We start from the raw sequence: 26,996 nt of genomic DNA, 5'->3' as shown, positions 1-26,996 counted from the left end.
GCGTCTATTTTTCATTTAAATCTTTAAGATTTCATCCCTATTTGCAATAACTTCTACCTTTTTTTTCTGCTCAGTAACTTCTTGACTCAGTGACGTTCTGGTCCAAATCCAGCTATTCCAAACATAGTAAATGTAATCCATTGACTATTGGTTAGAGAATTGCAGTTGAGCAGCTGAGCACTCTATTGCAGTGCCAAGGTGGCAAATTCCTTCCATAATTTAATATTCTAAGTCAAATCAAAGCACCGATGGTGGTTAGATATGCTTAAAAGAAACTGACTCTCGACAGCACTGATTGCAAAGAACACTGGAACTGCAGTGATCATTACGCGCTTTAAAACTCTTGTGAAAAACTTTTATTTTTATTTGCATGCAAACACTTGAATACATTGTATGCACTCCGTGACAGAACCTTTACAAACCACTCTGGTCTGGAAGTAATAATACAAATATATGCAAATCTTCTGAACCGTGAATGCACATTATCTATAAAGTCAGATTCCTAATGTTTGATGGCTGAGTTATGCAGAAACCCTTCAGGGAAATAACTGAAAAAGATCACGGGTATATTTAAGATAATAGAAAGTGACAGTAAGATTGCTTCAAAAGATGGAAAGGCAAATTTACGGCTGATATTTATAGCCATCGTCTGCACTTTCTTCTTTGTCACGCATAATCTGACTTGGAAATATGTTACAGCCTTTCACTAGCAATGTGTCAAAATCCATGAATACGCTTTCTAACCACACCACGGCAGTCCCTTCGTTAAAAATATTCACTTGTTAAAGCAGTGTCTTTAACAGCATCTACCTAAAGGTGATTTCGAATAGGCTGCAAATGTTGGTCTTGCTCACCCAGTAGGTAACCGATTGATTATTTTTTGGATTTTTGTTATATCAGGGAAAACCAACATTGGAATAGATTTTCAAGTAAGAAAGCAAAGGTAAAACTCTGAAATTATTTAATGAGCAACGGATTACCTTGACCAAGCAGAGTTGAATTGGGAAGTGAGTCTAAGATAGGATGAGTAGACACAAAGTGCTGGAGTAATTCAGTGGGTCAGGCAGCATTCTGAAGATCTCATGTTCTCTAGGGATGCTGCCTGACCTGCTGAGGTACTCCAACACTTTGTGTCTCGTTTAGTAAGTCGGCATCTGCAGCTCCTTGTTTCGACTATAGGATGAGTAGACATTGCAATGGTACCTGCGGCTTTAAAGCATACTAATCAAACACATTACCTGTTACAGACTGCACACACGACTGGGAAGCCTTCCTTTGTGTGTGTTCTAAATACACTTCTATTTTAATATGGAGCCTTTTGAAAGTTGCATTGTATAATAGTTTGCGCCTCCTCATGAGGTTATAATGTTGCCGCACCTTTTATCTGCACAGGACGGACTTGTTCACGTTTGTCTAGCGCCCGTGGAAATCCTGTATCTGACCATTGCTTATGATTGGTTCCTTTTTGGGTGAGTGCTTTTCATTTAACAGCAGAATCGTACAGAACACAATAGTTACATGATGGTATTATCAATGCTTTGTTATAAAAGATTTTTATGAAACCCACCGATAAGAATTTTTTGGCTGCGTTTTGCAATATTTGTTCCCAGATTAGTTTAGTTTGTTGTCACCGGGGCTGCAATGAAATTCCTTGCCTACGTGAAGTTCACAGAGAAAACAGTATATGAACCGTAATTATAAATACAGCAATAAATACACCAACGAGTGCAAAACAGAAGGATGGCGCAAGATTGTAGTGCCAAAGACTATCCAAGTGCAATAGTGGAATAATTGAATGAGATAGAATTAAGAGCAATAATATGTCACCGCATCTCCAGGAATGGGGTGTGAAAGTGCGATTGATTCAAGAATCAAATGGAGGTGGGCAAGAAGCTGTTCTTAAGTCTTGATGATTCAGCTTTCAGGCTTCCATATCATCTTTCAGAAGGTAGAAGATGGAAATGCCTCGAGCATCGGGTATATTTGACGATAATTCCTGCATTCTTGATGCAATTTATCGTGAAGATGAACGTGAAGAAAGACATGCCCACGATTTAGTGAGCTGTGTTCACCACTCTCTGCAGGTTCAAGTGATCTTGGGTAGGGCAGTTGCCATACCAAGTTAAATTGCATCCTGTCAGAATACATTCTGTAGCGCACCTGTAGAAAGTTCAAGAGAATTCTCGTGGATATGCTGAATTTTCTAGAGAAAGTAAATACACTATGCTTCTTGATCACTGCAAGGTCGATGTTGATGTGATTGCTGAGGAACTTGAAGCTGTCGCCCATCTCTCCAGCAGCTCCAATGATAAAGACAGAGTTGTGTTCACCCCTTCAACTCTTTCATGTTGGTGACATTAAGGGCTAAGTAAAGCCCCTGTCCCACTTCCCCGAATTACTCACAAATTCTCCCGAGTTTTCCCCTTGATTCAAACTCGGAGAATGTCCGTAGCGAGTCCCTAGGAGGCCGTAGGATATTTCGTAGCGACTCGTAATGCCAGCCGTAGGTACTCGGGGCATCGGGTAAGTCAGGACGTTTTTTCAGCATGTTGAAAAATGTCCACGAGTTAAAAAAATAGCTCCGAGTACCCACGGCTGGCATCTCCGAGTTTGAAACAAGGGGAAAACTCGGGAGAATTTCTGAGTAACTCGGGAAAGTGGGACAGGGGCTTTATTGTCCTGCTCACTTGATCTCTTTCCGGTACTGTGCACCTGACTCTTCTGGCAATCAACCCTTCCTCACCCGGACATTGTGTCCATTTCCTTTCACAGATGCTGCCTGACCTGCAGAATTCCTCTAGCAGCTGTGTTTTTTTGCTCAATCATTTCTCCTCAGTTTTTAATCATAACTGAAATGTATTTACATCATGCATTAGGGAATGCATTCAAGATTTCTAAGCTCTTGACATCTTTCCTAAAATGTATCATCCAGAATTGAATGCAATACATTTGTGTCTCAACCAGTGGATTGTTTACCTTCTCTTACTTGTGGCCTATACTCTAATAAGAAATCCACAGATTCCACTTATCTGTTTAAAACCCTCACAACTTGTCCTGTCATCTTTAAGGATTGGTCTATGTTTACCTCCAAGTTTTTGTTCTTGCATAACCTTTCACATTGTACCATTTATATCAAATTTCCTTCGTTCATGCTTCCTGCTAAAATATAAAATGTCCACAATTCTTCCCACTTTTAGTTCCTATACTATATATTCGTTTTGCTCTCCAGTGGAAAAGTAATGTTAATTTCTCATTCTGTTCTGGTTTTATCCACCCATTCTACCTCATGACAATTTACTGCTTTTTTTTTTGCCGGTGCTATTATCTTTTGAAAGCCTTGCATTGCTAACCTAATGTTTTGTCTCTCAGTATTTGATGCCTATTCATGCAGATGGCTTTCATTTCAAATTTCTGAAATCAATCCTACTCCAGTTAATTACAGTAATACCTCGATAAGGGCTCTAGAAAATAGTTATAGCATAACATAAATTGAGATACAATCCCAATGAGTTATTTTTAACCTGAGATATATTCAGTATATATTGTATTGTATATGAAGAGTATGGGTAATAAGAAACAGTGTAATATAGTAATGTAGAATATTGAAGTGTATAATGATTAACATAAATTAGAAGAATGATGAATATATAAGACCAAACGTCACAGCAGCTGTGAGAAGTAGGGCAGTAGAGTTTACATCTGGGATGAGGCTTCAGGCTGTTTTTAGTTTAGAGATACAGCGTGGAAACAGACCCTTTGGCCTACCGAGTTTGCGCAGATCAGCGATCCCCGCACACTAGCACGAGGGACAATTTACAATTTTTACCAAAGCCAATAAACCTACAAACCTCTGCGTTTGGAGTGAGGGAGGAAATTGGAGCACCCAGGGAAAGCCCATGCATTCACGGGGAGAACATACAAACTCCATACAGACAGCATCCTTAGTCAGAATCGAACCTGGGTCTCTGGTCCTGTAAGACGGCAACTCTACCACTGTGCTGCCCTAAAATTTTCCTCAATATTATTTCTTAACTCCAACTTAATAAATGTCATTTACCCCTCTCCAGCATCAAATAACCAAGCTAATTATAGGGTTCACCAGATTGATTTCTGGATGGGATGGTTATTATCTGATTAAGAGAATTCACAAGATTGGCCAACATTTGCTTGTTTAGAGGGATAAAAAGTGATGTCGTTGAAACGGACTATATTTCTATGATATTTGACAGATAGATGCAGGGATGATATTTCTTCAGATTGCAATCTCAACAACATGGGATCACATTCTCGTTATAAGGGAGTGGACATTCAGGACCGAAATGAGAAGTAATTTCTTCATTCACAGGACAGTGAGTCCGTAGCATTCTCTACCCAAGGGAGCTATGGAGGCACGGTCATGGTATATATTCAAGACTGGTGGATTGGTGACACTACAAGCAGCTCTTGGGCTTGACTGTGACCCACACATGTTTTATATTCTCACTGTGCATTTATCCAGATACTCCCATCCCGAGATTTGATGAAGGCTGGATTAATCACCACCATTGTAGGTAGCTATTGAGAGAATTGGGGCATGGACGAGTGGTTTAGAGAATTAACTGAGCAAGTGGCATTGATGAGATTGCTTTGAGAGCTGGTATAGATACAAAGCCAATAGCTTTCACTTATATCATTTGAAAATCTTAATATGTGCAGAGATCAATAGATTTATGAATACTGTGGGAATCTTAGGATGTTCAGTCATGACAGAAATATTGTGCGGAAAGAATTAGCTGTGATCTGACTGAATGGTGGAACAGATGCAAAGGGCTAAATAGCATACTACTTCTATTTCGGTCTAGTACTATAAAAGCTTCTCTGATCAATACCATCATGTCCTCTTTTTTAACCCTCCCCCAATTTGTAGTGTGTGAGTCACGTGTTACAATAAATATCTTTTTCAAAGGTTCTTTTTGTATTTAACGCTCCCTGAACTTTTGATACTTTCTTTTCTGACTCTAAGAACAAATTGGTCTGAGTTCTCATGCCAAACAATGACTGAAGTAGGAAATGGCTAAGGTTCCCTTTGGAAACAAAATGGATAATGATTGAAATAGCCTGTCTGGGATGGAGGTGAATTAATGCCACATGAGATGGGTACGGAAGATGCATAATAACTTTAAGAATCGTGCTCCAGTCAAAGCTATTTTTATGTAAAAGGTTCGGGCGTACCTATTGAATTGGAGGAAACAGACTTTAAATCTTCGAGAGACAAACTTTTGAACTGGTTGGGATTTACAGGCAGGTTGGGGAGATAGAGATGGTTGGGGGTGGAAGGATTTTAACTTTTAGATGGCAAAATTGGAATATTCATTCAAATCTGAAAATATAATTGTCTTAAGAAGAATACGTTTTATGGCTCTTTGGAAATTACTTTGAATGAAATGAGAGATAATATTGCATGTTTATTTCTGTTTTTATTTATATTTGCAGACACATGCTATCTGACAGGCTCAGCAAAGGGGAGGAGGTGAGTTCAAAGTTGAAGGAATGTCTTTTGATAGTGATTAAATTTGGCTTTATAAGGGCTATTTTTTATTATAATCAGATTAGCTTGATAGCCTGAATTATTATGCTATTTAATTTAAGACTCTTTCCGATTAAGGAAAAGCTGGCAGTTTGGTAATCCAATTTACTTTATGAAAGAATTGTGATGTGTCAGGCTTTGTAGAAGTCAAGTCAAGTATCCTTTATTGTTATTCAGACTTTTCAGTCTGACGAAATTTCGAAATTTAGGTCAGTTAGAAAACGGGCCTTGTTTTTGAATGGTCCAGATCAACCTGTATTGGGCCTGCTGTTTGTATTTGCTTCCTGCTCTCTACACAGTCATGTCCATAAACTGTAGGTGTATATTTAGGCCATTTGGCCCATCAATTCTACTCCGGCATTCAATCATGGCTGATCTCTTTCCCTCTCAAACTTATTCTCCTGCCTTCTCCCCATAACCCCCGATTCCCATACTAATCAATTACCTGCCCTATGGTATCTGAGCACACATGATATAGTGAGCAGACCTTTGCCAAAGATGCTGAGACCCAAACCTCAGGAATATTTTGTCAGCCGTTGCTGTTAAAGAATTTGAGAATTATTTTTTAATATTTCTGATCATCAAATGTTTAAAAACTGTTCGATGAAATTTAAATTGTTGGCAAAAAGTAAAAATGGAGCCAGTAAATTGTAATAAAAAGAAACTGTTTAAAGTGGCAGCAAATAATTCAGAACATGACAATAAAGCAAATTCAATGAGCTGACTGCCTTACACAGAGTCGGTGATTTCCCCCCCCCGCTCTTCTCCCAATCAAATAAATTGTCGTTGGTTCTCGAGCCAGGCAACTCTTCAGCTTACCAGTTGCCACTAGACTCTGCTCCAGCATCTGATCTCCACACCCTCCTGGACGATGTTTGTCCAGAAATGGGGGAGGAGGTGAGTAGTGGATAACTCAAAGTTCCCTACAAAACTGGAGATGCTAAAAACTGCAGATGCTGGAATCTTGCGTTGAATACAAAATGCTTGAGTAACTTGGGGTCAGTCAGCATGTGTAGGAAGGAACTGCCGATGCTGGTTTATACCGAAGATATACACAAAGCTTTGGAGTAAATCAGCGGATCAGGCAGCATCTCTGGTGGACATGGATAGGTGATGTTGCGGGTCAGGAACCTTCCACAGGCTGTGAAATAGGTTTGAAACCCGAAACGTCACCCATCCATGTCCGCAAGAGATACTGCCTGATCTGTGGAGTTACTCCAGTTCTTCCATACAGAACATATAGCTAAAGGCTAGCATGACCAGGCCCAATATTACTGCAGTTAATAGTGAACAAAATCTCCTTTAAAAAAATTCCTTAAAAAAAAATTATCTAATTAGGGAGTGAATCCCATTGAAACAAAAAAAAATCAAGGTAATCTAATTAGCATTTTTGATCTCCTTGTACTGGTCGAAGGGAAGATGATTTTATTTCACCAAGAATTCTACCCTGCAATAATAGTTTTGACCAGCGGATGGTGCTGCTGTTCCATCCTCTTGCAGTTTATCAATGCAAAACTGCAAGGAAACATATCGCTGTGAAAATCTAGTCTTGTAAATGGAAATTATAGTGTCGTGAAGTTATAGAGTCAAACAGCATGGAAACAGGCATTTCAGCCGAACTTGCCCGTGCCAATTAAGATGCCCCATCTCTGCTTGGTCCACTGCCTGCATTTGACCCATATTTATCTAAACCTTTTCTACCCATGTACCTGTCCAAATGTCTTTTAATGATATAAATGTTGATATAGTATCTGCTTCAACTACCTCCTCCGGTAGTTCATTCCATATTCTCACTATCTACTGTGTGTAATTATAAATGTTGCCCCTTGGGCTGCTATTAAATCTTTCCCCTCTCACCTTAAACCTATGTCCTCTGGATCTTAATTTTCCTATTCTGGGTTAAAAAATGGTGCATTCACCCTATGGGTTTTCTCTCATGATGTTATACATCTCGATAATATCACCCCTCAGTGTCCTGCACCACAAGGATTAAAATCCAGCTTGCCCAATCTTTCCCTAAAGCTCAGGTCCCCAAGCCCTGGCCAATGCAATTAAAGCCACGTAATCTACCCATGACGCCATTTTCAGGGAACTATGAACCTGCACTCCTAGATCCCTCTGCTGTACAACACTCCAATGGCCCTGTCATTCCCTGTAAAGGTTCTGCCCTGGTTTGACTTTCCAAACTGCAAAACCTTGCACTTATCTGCATTAAGCCTCATTAACCATTCCTCAGCCCACTAGCCCAACTGATCAAGATCCTGCTGTAATTTTTGATAACATAAAATAAAATACTGGAAATATGGAGCAGGTTTACTTGCCTATTGATGTTATATATCAACCTTCTTTTTGTATATGCTGGTAGATTTCCCCTTTTGTAGGGAAATTCACATTTGTTTTACTTTAAACATTCAAGTAAAAATTGGTACGGTTTGCTGTGATTCTAATGGGATCATTCTAGATTTGTATGTTCATTGCTGGAGTCGTATTAATACAGAATCACTGGGAAATCATTTGAACTTTAAAGCCAAAAACAATTTCTATTTTTTTCTCATAGATTTTTTTCTTTTGCTTCAATTTTTTGAAGCACATCACCTCAGAAGAGTTCTCTGCGGCAAAGAAGCTGAGGTAAGGCTCTCATCTTGCTGGGTCTTTGTTGACGGGCTGGTCTAGAGCAAGTGAATGCACAAACTGCAGTGACCCAAGGATCAAGGCTGTACTGTTTCCATTTATGCACCATAATTGGTTATTGTTCTGAAGTTGTGGGATGCAGACAGAGCAGTTGAATTGTTCTGTAATGTTATTTCTGGACTGATGACCTGAGATTAAACTCGGGTCATCGAGTTTAAAGATGAAATAGAGCAATTTGGATTCACCTAATTCATATACATACCAGAAACATGCATTATAATGGTTTCAGTCGTTAGCAGGTGGTAAAATAAGGGAGCTGCCTTAAGAACATCAGAAATAGCAGGATGAGGTCTTTTGTTTCTTCATGTCTGCTCTGTCATTCAGTAAACGCACTCTTCAGCGGCATAATCATGCATATTGCCTGAGTCCATATATATCTAGAATACTATTGAATATACATGGCGAATGAGTCTCCACAGCCCTCTTGGGTAGAGAATTCCAAAGGTTCCTACTGCATGAAGAAATGTCTTCCTGTCCCTGTCCTAAATGGCCAATCCTTAATTTAGAGGCTTTGACAATGTCACAGGTGAGAGTGCAGCTGGGCCACATCTGTAGGAAGATGGCTGTCCTTTTGTTCTTGAATGTTCTTTTGCAAAAAGATCAACTTTCCCAACTGACTGCCACACTTTTGTGGTCTGTTAGTATTCGCACTGGGTTTAATATAGATCAATAGTTCCAGATCTGATTTGATTTAGCAAAGATTGTTCGGCGCTGGATGTAATGTCAGTTGGTTTGCTCGTTATTCTGCTATTTACAACCTCAAAAACTTTTTCTTATTTCATAAATCAATATTGCCTCTGCTCAATCCTATTACTATTTTCTAAGTACCATGTTGGCACTTTCTTATCAATAGATTGCAGTATTTCCTTGCTAGTTATGTCAGCATAGTTGAGCTGAAGTTCGGTGTTTACTCCCTCCTTTTAAAACAGAGCATATGCAACTTGCCAAATTGAGGGAACTGTACTAGAATCTGAGGGTGCCTCCTGTGTATCTAGTATCTCCTTAGCCGCCACCTTCAAAATCCAAGGGTGCATGTCATTAGGAGCTGGACATTTATTTATTACCCTCATCCTATTAATATTCTACCATTTCTAATTTATTCAAGCACCTCATTTTGTGGTAGGCATACTGTGCTTTCCATGAGGTCAAAAACAAAATATTTGTTTAATTTCTTTATTTCCTTTTTCAATATAATTTCTCCTTGCCGACTGAGAGAAGCTCCACTAATCTTCTAGTTTCTATTTTGGTTATTGAGAGAAGAACTTGCTATATATTTAATATTTCTCACTGCTTTACTCTTATTTGATTTTCCCCTTTCGTTATCATTGGCCTTACTTTGCTATAAGCTGACATTTCCTCAATCCTTATGCGTACTGTTTTATTTGGCAGCATTATCACTGACTTCAAACCCTACTTTTTAATCCTGCTTTCACTAACTCCTTGCTAATTTGCTGCTTGCCTTTCAATATTTTATTGCTGCATTTATGGTTTTCCCCACGTGACTTTTAGTACTTGGTATCTTTGCCCTTTCTTTCGCATGTTAGTCAGCTAAAAAGTGCAAGTTGGTGTTTCATAATAAACTCCTCTGTGTTCTTCGCGTAAACAGACCATTTCAAATCAAGCAAGAGGCAATGCCCGAAAATCAACATGTCTCACTACGGAAAGTTGTCATCAGTTGGCCAAGTGCAGAACTAATATTACAAGTAATTGCATAAAATTAGAAGAGTTTAGAAGAAAGGAGAGCAGCATCAGGAAAGATATTGGGATTTAACTTCCACTTTCACCAAAATGTTGATCAAAATTAAATCAAGATTACAAGAGCAAGAATGTTTATCACATGCAGAGGATATGAACCAGAGCAATTAAATTCTTACTCACTCTGGCTCTGCAGGCACAATAAATAATTTCATTGTAGAAACAAGGAACTGCAGATGCTGGTTTATACCAAAGGTAGACACAAAGTGCTGAAGTAACTCAGTGGGTCAGGCAGCATCTGTGGAGAAAAAGCATGGGTGACGTTTCAGGTTGGGACCCTTCTTTCAGTCTGAAGGAGGGCCCTGACCCAAAACTGTTCTGGGCAATTAGATTCCACAGATATACGTAATGACATATCCAACTCGACCTGACCATTCTAATCTGTCACAACGACTGACTAACATGCACCATCTCTGAAGATGGGTGACGTTTATGGGTTTCAGTCTGAAGACCCGAAAAGTCTCCCATCCTTTTTCTCCAGAGATGCTGCCTAACCCGCTAAGTTACTCCATTTCATTTTTGCCTTTATGCCTATCATAAGAATTTCATTGTTCAGGCTCATACTGTTTACTGAAATCTGTTCTCAGTACAATAACTGCAAATGGATCATGAATCCCACCGTCTCTTTTCTGATACCGCTCTTCCTTCTCTTCCAAATTCTTTTTATTTTATACATTTACTTCTAATATGGGCTTGGGTGTCCCTTTTGAGCCACTGGCCTCTAGAATTCATCACAAAATTCTAATATCAGAGGTTTTGTATAAAAGATGGCAAAAGCTTATAACTTTAAGTGGGAAAAGGTTTTTTTTTTTTAATTGGAATTCCCTTTTCTTTCCTGCTGTTTCTCTGGCCTGCTTAATTTTTCCTATTCTCGAGATTGTAACTATCATAAACCTGAAGTTTTCTTTCACAATTTGGCAATGTTTTTCACCACCTCTTTAGAATTTAGAGGTACAGTGTGGAAACAGACCCTTTGACCCACCGAGTCCACGCTGACCAGCGATCACCCGTACATTGGCACTATCCTACACCACTTGGGACAATTTACAATTTTTCCGAAGCAAATTGACCTGCACGTCTTTGTAATGTGGGAGGAAACCGGAGCTCTAGGAACAAACACATGCGGTCGTAGGGAGAACGTAGAAACTCCGTACTCGAACCCAGGCCTCTGGCGCTGTAACACTACCGCTGCACCAGTGTGCCACCCTCCAATCTAGACCATTCTACAGATTCATTGCAGTTGCCATAGCTTGTGTGATCGCCTATAATCTTGTTTCCGGTATTATTCTTTGGGGAGGCAACTGAGAATAACTGCAAGGAAAGGACCATCTTCGGTTCTTCCTTACTGCCCCGTTTGTCGCACTTCAATTTTTAAGAAAGCCTACGAGTGGGAGAATAACAAACAGTTGTGAGTCAGTTTTCACCAGCGTAGCCTTGTTTATAATGAATGGCTCTGCTGCGATGTTTGGTACTGCTCTGTAGTTTGGATGTCAGAGCACTGCTGTCCATAGAATGTTAATACACAGAAATTCCCAGCTCACTGAGGTTAACTTGAATTCAATTTCTCCACAAACCTGTATCCACCTATCACTTACCAATCTTTGTTCCGCCTCCACCTCTCCCCCAACTTTCTCCCCCCCCCCCCCCCCCCCCCCCCCGCTGGAATCAATCATAAGTGTTCCAACCCGAAACATCACCGATCCATGTTCTCCAGAGATGCTGCCCCACCTGCTGAATTACTTCAGCATTTGTTTTTTTTTGTTGATCTGTAGTTCCTAGTGTCTACATTGTTATCCGGTTATTCCAGGGATAAGTGTGGGGCCAGGGTTCTGGTGCCTGCTGGGCTACCTTACGGCGGTAGTGAATTGCAGTGGATTGAGTATCTGGGGCACTGGAGTTTGTGTAAAGTGACCAGTCTCTCTAAACATTTAATGACAGTGGAGCTACTGGGCATAATTGTTAAGGTATGCTACCTTGCTTTGATTAGGCCACAGGGTGATGGTAGTATCTTCAAGTAGCAGGGAACCACAGAGTGTGCGAGGGAGAGGTTAATGTTGGCCACAAAAACTCCTGACAGCCGGTTTCCGAGGATACCGCTGGGGACTCCATCCAAGCAAGTTGCTTCCCGCTAGTTTACTCTTAGGAAGGCCAATCTGATATCTGCGACAGTGGCCATGGGTACAGATGCACCCAAAGGTATTGAGGTAGGTGATGGTTAAAAGTATACTGGTGGACCTGGACTGGACAAAGGTGAAGAACACAAATAAACATTCTTTAGAACATTCCAGTATTTTTATGTTTTGTATTTAGAATATATATCTGTAGTACTAAAAGTCTGATCTTGACTGCTTTTGGCTCACTGTGCTGCGATTTCCGAGACAACGCTGCCACCTACGGCCGTCATTTTTGGCCATCTCGCTCAGAGCCCCCCTCTGCCTTCCGGGACCAGAGGATTTTTCACATCGATGAAAAATCAGAGAGATATTAATATTTTTTTTTAATTATCCATTCTCTCTGCTGGAGGGAGGGGGAGGGACTATAAAACCAGGAAGTGGTGTGCCTCACTCAGTCTCTGCAAGACGGAGGAAGCCAGAGGGTCACGTCTCTCTGAGCTCTGAATAACACTGAACACATGTCTACTCAACTGTGAGTCCCCTTAATGTGGTTTGAAAATGAAAACAGTGGTTATACAGGCTATATTTTATTGTAATAATTCTTAATCTCTTTTGACTATTTCATTTCTAATACGCCAAGTCTTTTCTCATGAATGCAATCCTTTTCTATTGTTAACTTTTAATATGCGATGTGCAAGATGTTGGCCATTGCATTTACATTAATCCTAGAATGGTAACTAAAACTCTGCATAAAGATCCATATGGAGACTCACTATCACGCACAGATTCAATATTATACACTTGCGTTTCAGTTTGTGCCTCCTGTAATGAAAGCAAAGATGATGCCATGGTTGAGGTTTTATTTATTGCTGTCTTCTTTAATGAATCTGTTCTATTTCATTTCTCTTCTCTTCAAATATCATTTTGCATTTTTCTTCTCTGTCTTCAGGCTTCACCAAATTACCCAATGCACTATTATCAGCACATTTTATTATTCAATTATGGTCCAGATTGTTCCTGTAAATAGTAAATCTAAGAATGACACTAACATGAATTTTTGTTGTGCGGATATAAGTAGAAGCAGGAGAACATTTGGCAGCTTGTGTCCACCCGATCATTTAATACAATGGTGGCTGTTCATTTACCTCTACAATACACTCCTGCATTAGCCTATGGTCCTTGGATTTCCTTAATATCTAAAAACTAATTGATCTGTGTGGAATTTGCTTGGTGCTTGAGACTCCACCACAGCCTCGGGTAGCAAATGTCGAAAATTCACCACTCTCGGAGTGAAACAATCTTTTCTCTGTCCTGAGTTGATGGCTCCTTATGATGGAACTGTGATCTATGGTTATACCCGTGAAAATCATCAATATTGCTTATATCCTATTATACACCTTGTCTTCTGTACATTTCAATGAAATGATCTCTCATTCTTCAAAACTTGAAAGTTTACAGGGCAGTTTATTTGACTTCTCCAAACACGACAAGTCTGCCATAGATAGGCACAAAGTGCTGGAGTAACTCAGCGGGTCAGGCAGCATTCCTGGAGAAAACGCATGGGTGATGTTTCGGGTCAGAACCCTTCAGTCTGAAGAAGGGCTCCAACCTGAAATATCACCCACCCTTTTTCTCGAGTGATGCTGCTTGACACGCTGAGTTACTCTAGCACTTTGGGCCTATCTCTGGTATAAACCAGCATCTGCATTTCATACCTACAAACCAGGCACGTGCAGTGAGTAATTAGTCAGGATAGGCAGTGACTTTTATAAATCTTGAAAACCGTGCATGCGCAGATTATTCTCTCCCCGGCGAGCTGTCAAAGTCGGCTTTAAAATATCGTAGAAACATCGCATGCGCAGATTGTTCTCTCGACTTTTATCAAGTCAACAAATGTCTTCAATAGGTCCTATCTCTTAATAAAGTATTTAAAACCATATAGCTCAAATAAATTTACTTACCATATTGTTTGTACATGAAATCTATTCTTCTCTCTGTGTTTTCTGTTGTACCAAGCTGTTTTATATGTTCTAATTATTTTTGTTCCTTGGCGTTGTTGAAGTTCTTTAAGTTCCAGCGTTGGTCTGGAATTTTCAATTATTTTGGTCTTTTCCTCGTAAGTTTGCTTCGAGAAACTCTTCAGGTAATCACTATCCATCTTTGAAAAACCCGCCAAGAAACTTGCATATGCGCATGCGCAGTAGGCTGGTGCACATGCGCAGCGCAGCACATGCACGCAGTCCACGGTGTAAAGGCAGAATTTCAGCTGCCTTTATGGACCGTTGCCACTGATGGCTTGAAGCATCGTCGACGGCACGCAAGTAGCACGTATGTCCGTGTTTTAAATGTACTGCGGATGAAAGGCACGGGAGAATGATGCCTCCCTAGGAGGTCGATCTCTTAGGGAAGCATAATTCTCCTGTGCCTTTACTATTTATGACCATTTTATATATGTTTTATATATATTTTATATATAAAATAATGACCATTTTATAATGGTAGGCACTGCCTACCCTGACGGCACGTGCCTTCTACAAACCTGCTGGGTTTGTAGGTATGAAATGAATCAATCTGGTGAACTTTTAATCCATTTCCTCTATCACAAATTTATCCTTCCGTGGGTGGAGGGCCAGACGCATAAACAATGTTGTAGATGTTATTTTAGCAGGGTTTATGTAACAGGAGTAAGATATCAACATAAGTGACTGAAGATGCTGGGATATGGCAAAACCAATCTGCGGGAGGAACACATGGGGTCAAGCAGCATCTGAATGATCCTGGTGCAAGGTCTGGGTACACAACATCGACAATTCCTTTTCCTTCGCAAATGCTGCTCATATGTTCCTCCAGCAGTTTGTTTTTTGCTGGATACTATACTCAATTTATACTCTAATTCTCTTACAATAAATGTCAATATACGCTTAATTAACTTTCAGTGGATCAAATACAAGGTGGCCCCTTTCAACCACAGCTATTTAGAAAACACTGCCTTTCTATTTTCTATACCAAAGTGAGTGACTTCACATATTTCCATGTCGTTTTCCATTGTCACTTTACTTCACTTCAGTGCGGTCTTTCATTTGTCCCAACTATTCGTTTTCTGCTCTCCCATAGGTTTCCTGGGAACCAATTGTTTTCCTTCAACTTTTCATGTGCTGGTTTATTTGCTAACATTTTTCGGTACAGACCTCGAACAGATCCACACCTGCACTTTCACACACCATTTGTCAAGAAAAAATGAAATTGCGGTTTGCCCTAAGTGCACTTATTTATTTTCCTTTGTAGAAGGAGGAACGCGCACAAAGAAGCTGAGTTACCTGTGGATGATCTCTGTATATTAGGTAAGCATATTTACTCCATATCACCTTAGTTACAAGACAAAACAGTTTACAATAAGTATTCACTTTAATTGTTACTCTGATTGCAACATTGGCTTCCATGCGGTATTGTCAGAAATGTTAATAACTGTGTAGTTACAAACTCTTTAAGTGTGAATTCTTGCAGGTCACAGAACAGTTGTAATACCACATGGAATGTTATAGGATACTTTACTACATGTTTGAAGTCACAGTGGGCTACTTAAAATGTCAGCAGATAAATAAATGAGGCCAAAATCTGACGCGTAATTCAATGGAGGATCATAGCTCTCCGTTTAAGCCTTGTGGTTTACAAAGCACTTGCTTACCCAGTCAAGAGGATGACGCAAAGTGCTTAATGAACTCAGCAAGTCAGACAGCATCTGTAGAGGGAAAGGACAGGTGACATTTTGTGACAGGACCCTTCTTCAAATACTTTGGGATCTGAAGAAAGGTCCCGATCCAAAATGTCGTTTGTCTATTCCTTCCGCAGATGCTGTCTGACCTGCAACAAAGTGTCCCCTAACGCATCGTATTTTGCTCAAGATTCCAGCATCTACAGTTCCTTTTCTCCATTAATAGGATATGTTGATGGAATTGAAATATGACATGGATTTTGAATGCAAAATAGTTTTGATATGTTCTCTTTGCACTACAGTGCAGCAGTCTCTATTAGGTTTACCAGGTTAATTCCCGGGATGGCGGGACTGACATATGAAAGAATGGGTCGAATTTAGAAGGATGAGAGGGATTCTTATAGAAACATATAAAATTCTTAAAGAATTAGACAGGCTAGATGCAAGAAAAATGTTCCCGATGTTGGGGGGGTCCCGAACCAGGGGTCACAGTTTAAGAATAAGCGGTAGGCCATTCAGGACTGAGATGAGGAAAAGCTTTTTCACCCGGAGAGTTGTGAATCTGTGGAATTCTCTGCCACAGAAGGCAGTGGAGGCCAATTCACTGAATGTTTTCAAGAGAGTTAGATTTAGCTCTTGGGGCTAAAGAAATCAAGGTATATGTGAAAAAAGCAGAAACGAGGTACAGATATTGGATGATCATATTCAAGGACCGAATGGCCTACTCCTGCACATATTTTCTATTTCTATTCTCTTTCAAGAGTGCCAAAATATTTCTGAAGGCAGCAATTGCAAATTATAATGGCTGAAATGTGTAAGAGTATCCAGTTACTTACAAGTGATTATTCCGAATATCTGGCAAATTCTTAATCCCAAAGCATTCTAGCACTTGGAAATGTCCCTCAAAGCCCTCTCCAGTGACTTAGCTTACCACCCTTTAGTTCCCTGTCTGGTCCTTGTTGCCCTTCATCAATGACAATACAACATTAGCAACCCTCTATTGTTGGAAACTTCAACTGTTGTTTAAGATGAAGCAAGTATCTCTGCAAGGGCCTCCACATGGTGTGAGGATGCACTTGGCCGGGCCCTGGGGATTTATCCACTTTAATGTGTTTGAAAAATGACAATACTGCCTCTTTGGTAATCTGTATATGGTTTAAGACATTGCAACTTGCATGCCATTTCCTTGGCTTTCTAATCATCTCCAGAGTAAAAATTGATGAGAAATATTCATTGTAAATCTCACCTGTCTCCCTTTGCTCAACACATACATTCTATGCTAATTTTTTTGAAAGGAACCTACTCTCTCCCGAGCCATCCTTATATCCTTGATATATCTATAGAATCTCTTGGGTGTTCCCATTACCTTGCCTGCCAGATCCATCTCATTCTCTTTTTTTGCTGTCTTGATTTCTCTCAGGTGTACTCCCACACTTGCACTCATTGAGCAATTCATTTGATCCTGACTGTCAAACCTGACATATGTCTCCTTTTATCTGACCAGAGCCTCAGCATCTCTTTTCAGAGTTCCCTAATCTTGTCAATCTTGCTCTTTACTCTAACAGGAGCATGCTATCGCTGAATTTTTGCTATCACACTTTCAGAATCCTCCCACTTGGCAGTCATCCCTTTATTTGCAAACAGTCTCAGCCAGTCAACCTCTGCAAACTTCGCCTGTGGCGGGGTGGTAGAGAAATTCTGATGTATTTGGATTAGGTTGTGATGTTCAATGGGAAATTGAAAAATTATTTGAAGATCGGCATATGGATGTAGAGAGGCGGCACAGTGGAGTTGCTGCCTTACAGTGCATGATACCCAGGTTCCATCCTGACTACGGGTGCTGTTTATACGAGTTTGTACGTTCTCCCTGTGACCTCGTGGGTTTTCGCTGGGTGCCCTGGTTTCTTCCCCACATCCGGGCCTGGTTCTACGCTGTATTTCTAAACTAAACTAAACTGAATTTGCTATAACGATTAGGGCCAAAGTCAGAGAGGGATGAGTTGATTCACCATCAGGTGATGGGCCTAAAATGCCCTCGAGAAATGTTAATATTTACATCACACAGTGAATCTACTTCATCGATTTATAAATTTGCCTTCCAGAATTTTGCAGAGGAGCTTTATTTTGAAAATACAGTGAGATAGTAATTTAAGAAAAAAAATGTTCTGGTTGGTCTGAGGATACGTAATTACTATCCGTAAAACTGACTTCAGAATTGGTTTTCGTTTATCACTGCAGCAATCAGAGTTTTTGAAAATGGCAATAACTTGTGATGCATTACGTAACGCGCATGACTTATATTTACTCTTTTAAAAAATTCAATGCACAGTGGTGTTATTAACAAATATATTGGATTTCATAAGGTATATGTTGAAACTTCAATTATTCAATAGAGTAGTGAGTCATTCATAACTCATTTTGTACTCAGAATCCATTTGCTGCTTTGAAAAGGGTTTTGTGATTCGCTAGTGTAATGAAGAGGCATCAGAAAAGATTAACATTAGCACCATAAGCAGGGAACCATATTCAGCTCTGCTCTGGGCTTTGTGACCTAATCCCATTTTCTTATTGGATTATTCTGTGCAGGCATCTGGTGAAATAAAAATTGAAATAGAAGATATGCTGAAATAGGACGTAAATGCAGGAATATATTTGCAGATTCACCTACCTCTTCTTTAATTGTGATCCAGTAGACAATAAAACTCTTCGTCACCAACCTTGGTGCATAAAATGCTCCCTTAATAAGACAACATAACAGCAATTAAATGGAGCGTGGGACTGGTTAACTAATGTTTTGAGACTTTTTTACATTAAAAGCTAATAGCATTGTTTTTTAGGTTTATTTCCTCCTATGGGAATCAAATTTGAATATGTTTGAGACAAAAGAAAATGTTATTTTTTGCTGGAAGACTGAAAATGTTCAATTGTTTTTTCTCTGCTTCGAGAACTTGGCTTTGAATATAAACCAGATTAGAAAGATCTTATTTCATTAGAGTCTTGATGTGCTTGATAATCGTGCATTCATTAGTACTGTTATATAAATACTTAACCATGCATTAAAGACATTGCCAACATGGCTCTTGGAACTCCAACGCAACACAGCAATACTCATGAGATCTTGCCCACCCTAGTCATTCCTCCTACTCCCCACTCACCTCAGGCAGAAGGTACAGAAGCTTGAAAGCGCACACAGGAACAGCTTCCCTTCTGTAATCAGGTTTCTAAACAGTCCTTCCATAAGCTAGGGTACGGTCAGATTCTCCAACCCTACCTCATTATAGATTTTGCCGTTGGTCTCTGGAGCTGTTGTGCTATAATGCTGAGGACTATATTCCGCACTTTGTATCTTTACCTTCACTCTACTTATTGTACTTGAGTTTGACTTCATTGTTTTTATGCATAGCATTTTCTAATTTGATTGGATAACATGCAAAACAAAGTTTTTCTCTGTATCTTTGTACATGTGACAATAATAAACCTAAACGTAATGTATCGTTCTGTTAGAAAATCTGCTTCTCAAACATAGGGAACCATTCAATGGTTATCTAATGATCTTCGGCAATGGATGTCTCCAAATTGAAATGGTGACATTTCTTTTAAGCCAACCTTCCCAAAGATATACATTTTTTTTTTTAAATCTCCATTTAGTATGCAGGCGTAGGAATTGTGATGTTTGATTGATTTAAGAATTTGTCTACGTGGAAAGTATATGTAATCAGATGCTGTCTTCAAAGCAAAATGCTCTGGTTGTCTTAATCAGACAGTGGGCGTGCACAATTGTGGTAGATGCTTTAAGATACATCCTGCATTTAATCTGTCCTTGTGTTAGCACATACAGACCGAGGAAGTACCACCAGTTTGAGCAGTGATTTCTCTGTCATCATGGAGGAGTCCCCCACTACCGCAGGAAGCTTCAACTATGAGGCGGTAGAAATGACAACAGGCCCACCGACGCAGGTTGCTTGGTAAGTTGTGTACATGCTTTGTGTTTTGTTGCATGCTCACCTCCCATCCCTGAGTCCTATACTTCCCTTTGGCCCTCTCTCCCCTGTCCCAACCACCCATATCCCTCCCTTAGGTTTTGCATTTCACAACTAGTCTTTTTTACCAACCTTTTATCTCTTTTTCTCCACTAGCCTTTGTCACTTACTCCATCCATCTATGAATCTCACCCCCCCCCCCAAACTATTATTTGCCAGAATTTGCCTCACCCCCACCTATCTTTTCCAGTTTTCTCAGCACTACACTCATCAGTCTGAAGAAGGGTCGCCACCCAAAACGTCATCAGTCTAATCCCTCCATAGATGCCTGCTGACCAAATGAATTCTTCCAGCAGTTTGTTTCTTTGCTCACGATTCCAGCATCTGTATTTGCTTGTGCCTTTATAACATAGTGATTTTGCTGCTTAGCATACAGATTCTCCAGAGTTACATCTTAACTTGACTATCACCTCATAATTTTTGGGTATGGAATTTGGTGCTCCTTCCCTTACCTCCTGCATTCCTGATCTAACCAGGATTGATCCCCTGACTTAATCGTGATTGTAGAGTGCAGGTTATGTCAGGGTAGGATTTTCCAAGCTATTGGTTCTGCATTGGGCTGCTGGTACCCTGTAGTTACCCAGTTTCCATCTAAGTTGATCCCATTACAGTGCAATACAACCTGAACGAGGATGTGCCAGTGTGAAGACAGGACATTGTCTCTACAAGGACCATGCCGTGGCCACTTCTACCAGTGCTATCATGGGCAGCTTCTTCTGCCACAGGTAGAATGGTGAGGCAAAGGTCATGTAGAGTTATCCCTTGTGTTTGTTCTCCCACTATCTGCTGTCGAGTCCGTCTGGCAACTGTCTCAATGCAGGTGCTACTCAGCCAGCATACATTCTGGACCTTTGCTACTTTCAATCTATCTTCTGATTGGTGCTGAACAAAGAGGAGGACAAATTCTTCAGCTGGAGGAGGATGGAAGATGGTAATCGAGGAATAGGTTTTCCTGCTTGTGTTTGACCTGATGCCATGAGATGATTTAGTATGTCATCCACGAGCGTAAGAAACCAACACTGATCTATCTTGTAGGATGAACACCATGTCATTCTGATTTAAAATGCAGTGAATATTGCCAGATTATGCATTATTTTTGTTGGGGGGGGGGGAGGTGGAGGGCAGAGAGCTGAGTGATGCTGAACAGCTTCAAGAACGGAAAATATACATTTTTGTATACAAAAATCCATTGCTAAAATGTCAGAAAATTGTGAAAACAGATTAGACAGCATCCCTGGGGAGAGAAAGAGGTCAACGACTTTTCATCAGCACACATTACCCTACTTTTTCTCTCGCAACAAATGTTGTTTGACCAGGTAACTATTACATTTTTATTTCTGCTCTCCAGTACTGCAATATTTTGCTTTATGAACATTACCTCATGCCCTTCTTCCTTCACAAGTACAATGTGGTCGTCTCCTCTCTCGCCCAGGTTGATGCTTCCAAAATGATGCAAAATCGGAAGTACTATTGTTGGCTTGCTTTAGTTATTCACATTCAATATCGGGAATATGGAAGTTCGTAAGTTATAGGAGCCGAATTAGGCCATTCGGCCCATCAAGTCTACTCCGCCATTCAATCATGGCTGATCTGTCTTTCCCTCTCAATCCCATTCTCCTGCCTTATCCCCGTAACCCCTGACACCCTTACTAATCAAGAATCTGTCAATCTCTGCCTTAAAAATATCCATTAACGGCCTCCACACCCTTCTGTGGCAGTGAATTCCACAGATTTGCCACCCTCTGAAATCCTTCCTCATCTCCTTTCTAAAGGTACGTCCTTTTATTCTGAGGCTACGGCCTATGGTCCTAGACTCTCCCACATTCACTTTATCTGGGCATTCTTACCACCTTAACCCCAAATTGTTTACTCTGATGTAGTCGGGAGTGAATGGTGTCCAAGTTAGAAGAAAGTGGAAGCCACTGTACATGTGAGGGCCAAAAGATGCTGAATGGAAATACTAACAAGATGATAGAATGGTCAGAAAAATGTCGTACATTTCCGATTACAATAAAAGATAGAAGTAAACATGAAACATGATTATCCATGTTTTTCTTGCCTGTTTGATATGAAAATTCAGGTTTCATACTATTGTTTGCCTGGCAACTTGATTGGTGACAGTCACTCTAGAGAATACTGGTGCGGAACTGAGCGCAGCTTGAATCCGAGCCAAGTTATCCACAATCACAGCTATCAAATCAATGCCACTTTATTTTCAATAGAAAAAAACCGGATATTTTTATCTCTATTGTAATTTTTCAAATGAATTAATTTAGAATGTCTAAATTTAGATAACTGTTATGAGCACAACAGCATTTATTGGCGATGCAGTACACCATAGTAGTTAGCTGCCATTTCAATAAGCAGGGGAACATGTCTTAAGAACAAATGTCCAGCGATTTTATTTCATGCAGTATAGAAACATAGAAAATAGGTGCAGGAGTAGGCCATTCGGCCCTTCGAGCCTGCACCGCCATTCAATATGAACATGGCTGATCATCCAACTCAGTATCCTGTACCTGCCTTCTCTCCATACACCCTAATCCCTTTAGCCACAAGGGCCAAATCTAACTCCCTCTTAAATATAGCCAATGAACTGGCCTCAACTACCCTCTGTGGCAGAGAATTCCAGAGATTCACCACTCTCCGTGTGAAAAATGTTTTCCTCATCTCGGTCCTAAAAGATTTCCCCCTTATCCTTAAACTGTGACCCCTTGTTCTGGACTTCCTCAGCATAGGGAACAATCTTCCTTCATCTAGCCTGTCCAACCCCTTAAGAATTTTGTAAGTTTCTATAAGATCATAGAAACATAGAAAATAGGTGCAGGAGTAGGCCATTCGGCCTGTCGAGCCTGCACCGCCATTCAATATGATCATGGCTGATCATCCAACTCAGTATCCTGTTCCTGCCTTCTCTCCATACCCCCCCCCCTCAATCTTCTAAATTCTAGCGAGCACAAGCCGAGTCTATCCAGTCTTTCTTCATATGAAAGTCCTGACATCCCAGGAATCAGTCTGGTGAACCTTCTCTGCACTCCCTCTATGGCAAGAATGTTTTTCCTCAGATTAGGAGACCAAAACTGTACGCAATACTCCAGGTGTGGTCTCACCAAGACCCTGTACAACTGCAGTAGAGCCTCCCTTTCCTATACTCAAATCCAGTATGGATGCAGTAAACCAATTTATTAGTCTTGATTTTTACTGCACAGTTTGAGGAAATTGTATGGCACAATCTGATTTGGACTCTCTAAATCGATCTTGGACGGAAACAGTGCGTTGGATGATAAATTGATTTCATTTTATTTATTTATTTTATTTATTTATTTGTTCCGAACAAGTAAAGACATAAATAGGAATAAATAACAACAACAACATCGAAATAGTCAAACAATTGGACATTCCAGGCAATATTTGCAAAGCAATGAAAAGCATAAAGCAAAATTTAAATGTCCAACACTTTTTCTTTACAAGCTCGAAAAGGAGTGAGAAGAAGAATAACTTATTTAATCTCACCCCTTCTCCCTAAACCTTTCTTCCATGTTTAATAATTAATTAATTAATAATAATAATAATTGCATGCGGTCTAACTTTAAAAAATATTCTAAATATTTTTGTTAACAAAAAATATTTTTGTTCCTTTTGCACTGACCACATGTATCCTCCGCTCGGTAGTTTGTCCTCCCTTTTTTGATTTACTTCCCATTTTGTCCTGAAAATCAAAATTGTATTTCCTTGTATGTATTTAAGGTCTCATTTCTTCAACTTCTAACTTATATGAGGTGGGATAGAGTTTTTTTTCCTCCTCTGGCTATTTGTATTATGTATCCCTTGTGTAAACTATTGGCAAACCAGCTAGAGATTGAATTTATATATAAATTCTGTCAGATCTAATATTCACTTAACTACTAATAAAAATATTGATCACTTTGATAACTGTTGAGCAGCTGGTAGAAATGCTGCCACACAGTGCCAGTCCCAGGCTTGATGCTGACCTGAGTTTGCACGTTCTCCCTTGTGTTTTCTTGGGTTTCCTCCCACATCCCAAAGACATGTGGGTTTGTAGGTTTATTGGCCTCTGTATATTGTCCCTGGCATACAGGGAGTGGATGAGAAAGTGGGATAACTTAGAACTAGTCTGAATGGGTGATCGACGGTTGGCATGGTCTCGGTATGCTGAAGGGCCTGTTTCCATGCTTTATCTCTAAACTAAAAAGTAAGCTACTTAAAAAGATATGAATCATGCCTGATCGTTAGTTGATCCACCAGATTAATATGTTTAGTTTAGACATAACGGCGCGGAAACAGGCCCTTTGGCCCATCAAGTCGGCATCTACCAGCGATCCCCGCACACTAATGCTATCCTACACGCACCAGGCACAATGTACAATTATACCAAGCCAATTAGTCTACAAACCTGCACGTCTTTGGAGTGTGGAAGGAAACCGGAGCTCCCGGAGAAAATCCACACAGGTCACCGGGAGAACATACAAACTCAGTACAGACAGCACACATAATCTGGATCGAATCCGGGTCTCTGGCGCTCTAAGGCAGCAACTCTACCACTGTGCCATCCTTAATATAACTTAAAAATATATTAATCATGCCTGATCATTAGTTGATCTAGCAGATTAATATAACTACTGTATATTCTTATAATGTAAAAGAAAGGCTAGAATCATCTCCAGTTAGAAGTCAAATAAGTAAGTGACCAATAATGATCGGCGTGGAGTGGGAGAAGAAACTGTTTATGGTATCTAATGGGATTGTACAATGAATGTCTGCCTAACAACTGAACTGAACTTTCTGGAGCATTGCCAGTGCATCATTTTCCTTTGATAATATGTTTTTGGCAGTTGCATCATTAAGATTCATTTTATAAACAAAGACAGTTTCAAAATAGCAAGGAGACTACTTTCTCACCTCTCCTTCTCAAAGGATGATGATGGTGAGACAGTTCTTAAATGTTCCTTTAATTTTGCAGAACAGAAATGAAAACATTAAATATACGGTTCAATCCTAGCTGCGCACAACATCTTGCCCGTCACTCAGCCAATCTCAGATGTATTATGTTGCCGCTGCAAGGAGTACATCTTCCAGCTACAAATAGCTTCCATGATTTTGTTTATGCTTAAAATTGTATAGTCAGTCTCTTTCCATGTGCTATCATTAAATCATTTTTTGTCAGACAGCAGCAGTTTTAATATAGATATATCAAGCATAATTTTAATGTAGTCCTGTCTCTCCACTCCTATTCACCATGATATTACTTCTTTGTAGTTCTTCAACCTACGTGTTTCTTGACATTCCCCTGCAACTTTATTTTCTGGATATTCTTAACTTTTAATATCTTGCTTTCATTTCTCATTTACTACTTCATGTTTCATTGCTGACAAATTGTATTCTTGTTCTTACAACAATCCACCCAGGCTGCCACTTGGCCACTGGATTCACACAGGCCTGCTCCCCTTTAACATTATAACCATGCTAGACCAAGTGCAGACCCGTTGGGTCTGTTCCCCCAACGTGCGGTTGTAGGGGGGGGGAGGCGGCATGCAGCGTCACACACTAACTACCTCCCGCACTCACGCTAATAGAGGGGGGGGGGGAAGAGAGGGGGGGGGGGGGGGAGGGGGGAGAGGGGGAGAGAGTGGAGGAGGAGGGGGGGGGGGGAGGAGGGGGGGGGGGGGAGAGGGGAGGTGAGATGAGGGGCGGAGGAGAGGTGGGGAGCAGGGAGGGGGGTAGGGTTGTGTGGAGGGGAGGGGGGGGGTTTTAGGGGAGGGACGGTGGAGGAGGGGATGGAGGGGGGTAGGAGGAGAGGGGGGGTAAGAGAAGGAGAGGGGGGGATTGGAGGAGAGGGGGATTGAAGGAGGGGGAGGAGGAGGAGGGGGGGGGGGGGGGGAGGGGGGAGGGAGGGGGGGAGAGGAAGAGGGAGGGGGAGGGGGGGGAGAGAGGAAAGGGGGGGAGGGGGAGGGGAGGGGAGGAGGAGTGGGAGGGGGGGGGGGAGGAGAGAGTGCCTTTTTACTTCAACCCAAACCCAAACAAAACCATTTGCAGGCAGTGCTTTTTTTTACCTCTAACCATATTTTCATTTTCAAACCAAATTAAGGGTACTCACAGTGCTGTAGACATTTGTCAGTGTCATTCAAAGCTCTGATTGAGGCACACCACTTGCAGAGACTGATTGAGGCACACCGCTTGCAGAGACTGACTGAGGCACACCACTTCCTGGTTTTATAGTCCCTCCCCCTCCCTCCAGCAGGGGCAGCAGAGAGAATGGGGAATGTTGTAAAAACATTAATATCTCTGTCAATTTTCATAGACAGGAAAAATCCTCAGCACACATGCGGCGGAGGGGGGCTCTGAGCGAGGTGGCCAAAAATGACGGCCGTAGGTGGCGGTGTACTCTCGGAAACCGCAGCACAGACAGCCAAAACCGGTCAAGAACAAAGTTTTAGTAATATAGATAACAATTACAGCACAGAACAGGCCATCTCGGCCCTACAAGTCCGTGCCGAACACTTATTTTCCCCTAGTCCCATCTACCTGCACTCAGACCATAACCGTCCATTCCTTTCCCATCCTATCCAATTTATTTTTAAATGATAAAATCGAACCTGCCTCCACCACTTCCACAGGAAGCTCATTCCACACAGCTACCACTCTCTGAGTAAAGAAGTTCCCCCTCATGTTACCCCTAAACTTCTGTCCCTTAATTCTGAAGTCATGGCCTCTTGTTTGAATCTTCCCTACTCTCAATGGGAAAAGCTTATCCACGTCAACTCTCTCTATCCCTCTCATCATTTTAAAGACCTCTATTAAATCCCCCCTTAACCTTCTGCGCTCCAAAGAATAAAGACCTAACTTATTCAACCTTTCTCTGTAACAGTTGAATCTGTTTGGCATTAAGTATATGATGGGAAAAGTTTAGAGCAAGAGTTCCCAACCTGGGGTAAATTTACCCAGGGGGTCAATTTGTTGATTCTGGATTTGTACATGTTTTTTTCTCATTGACTGACTGTGTTTGGCTCTGGTATATTGGTATCTGTTCATCATTAGTTGTTCATAAATAAGTGAAATAACATTGTTATGTACTATTAAATTTGCCAGAGGTAAACAGG

General features: G+C 40.7%; 1 protein-coding gene across 3 annotated transcripts in view; it reads left to right on the top strand.

Moving 5' to 3' along the window:
- Positions 1–26,996, top strand: part of mtmr14 (myotubularin related protein 14) — a 91,086-nt gene that overhangs the window by 51,254 nt on the left and 12,836 nt on the right. For all 3 annotated transcript variants that reach the window (XM_055648096.1, XM_055648095.1, XM_055648097.1), the window contains exons 12-16: positions 1,393–1,469; positions 5,473–5,509; positions 8,124–8,194; positions 15,412–15,467; positions 19,668–19,803. In XM_055648096.1, the coding sequence (XP_055504071.1) occupies positions 1,393–1,469; positions 5,473–5,509; positions 8,124–8,194; positions 15,412–15,467; positions 19,668–19,803 (377 nt within the window). The remainder of the gene's footprint in view (positions 1–1,392; positions 1,470–5,472; positions 5,510–8,123; positions 8,195–15,411; positions 15,468–19,667; positions 19,804–26,996) is intronic.

The sequence above is a fragment of the Leucoraja erinacea genome, chromosome 16 (assembly GCF_028641065.1).
Source record: "Leucoraja erinacea ecotype New England chromosome 16, Leri_hhj_1, whole genome shotgun sequence".
In the NCBI taxonomy this organism is placed as follows: domain Eukaryota; kingdom Metazoa; phylum Chordata; class Chondrichthyes; order Rajiformes; family Rajidae; genus Leucoraja; species Leucoraja erinaceus.
The sequence above is the reverse complement of the archived record's forward strand: the minus strand, read 5'-3'. Positions and strand labels throughout refer to the sequence as shown.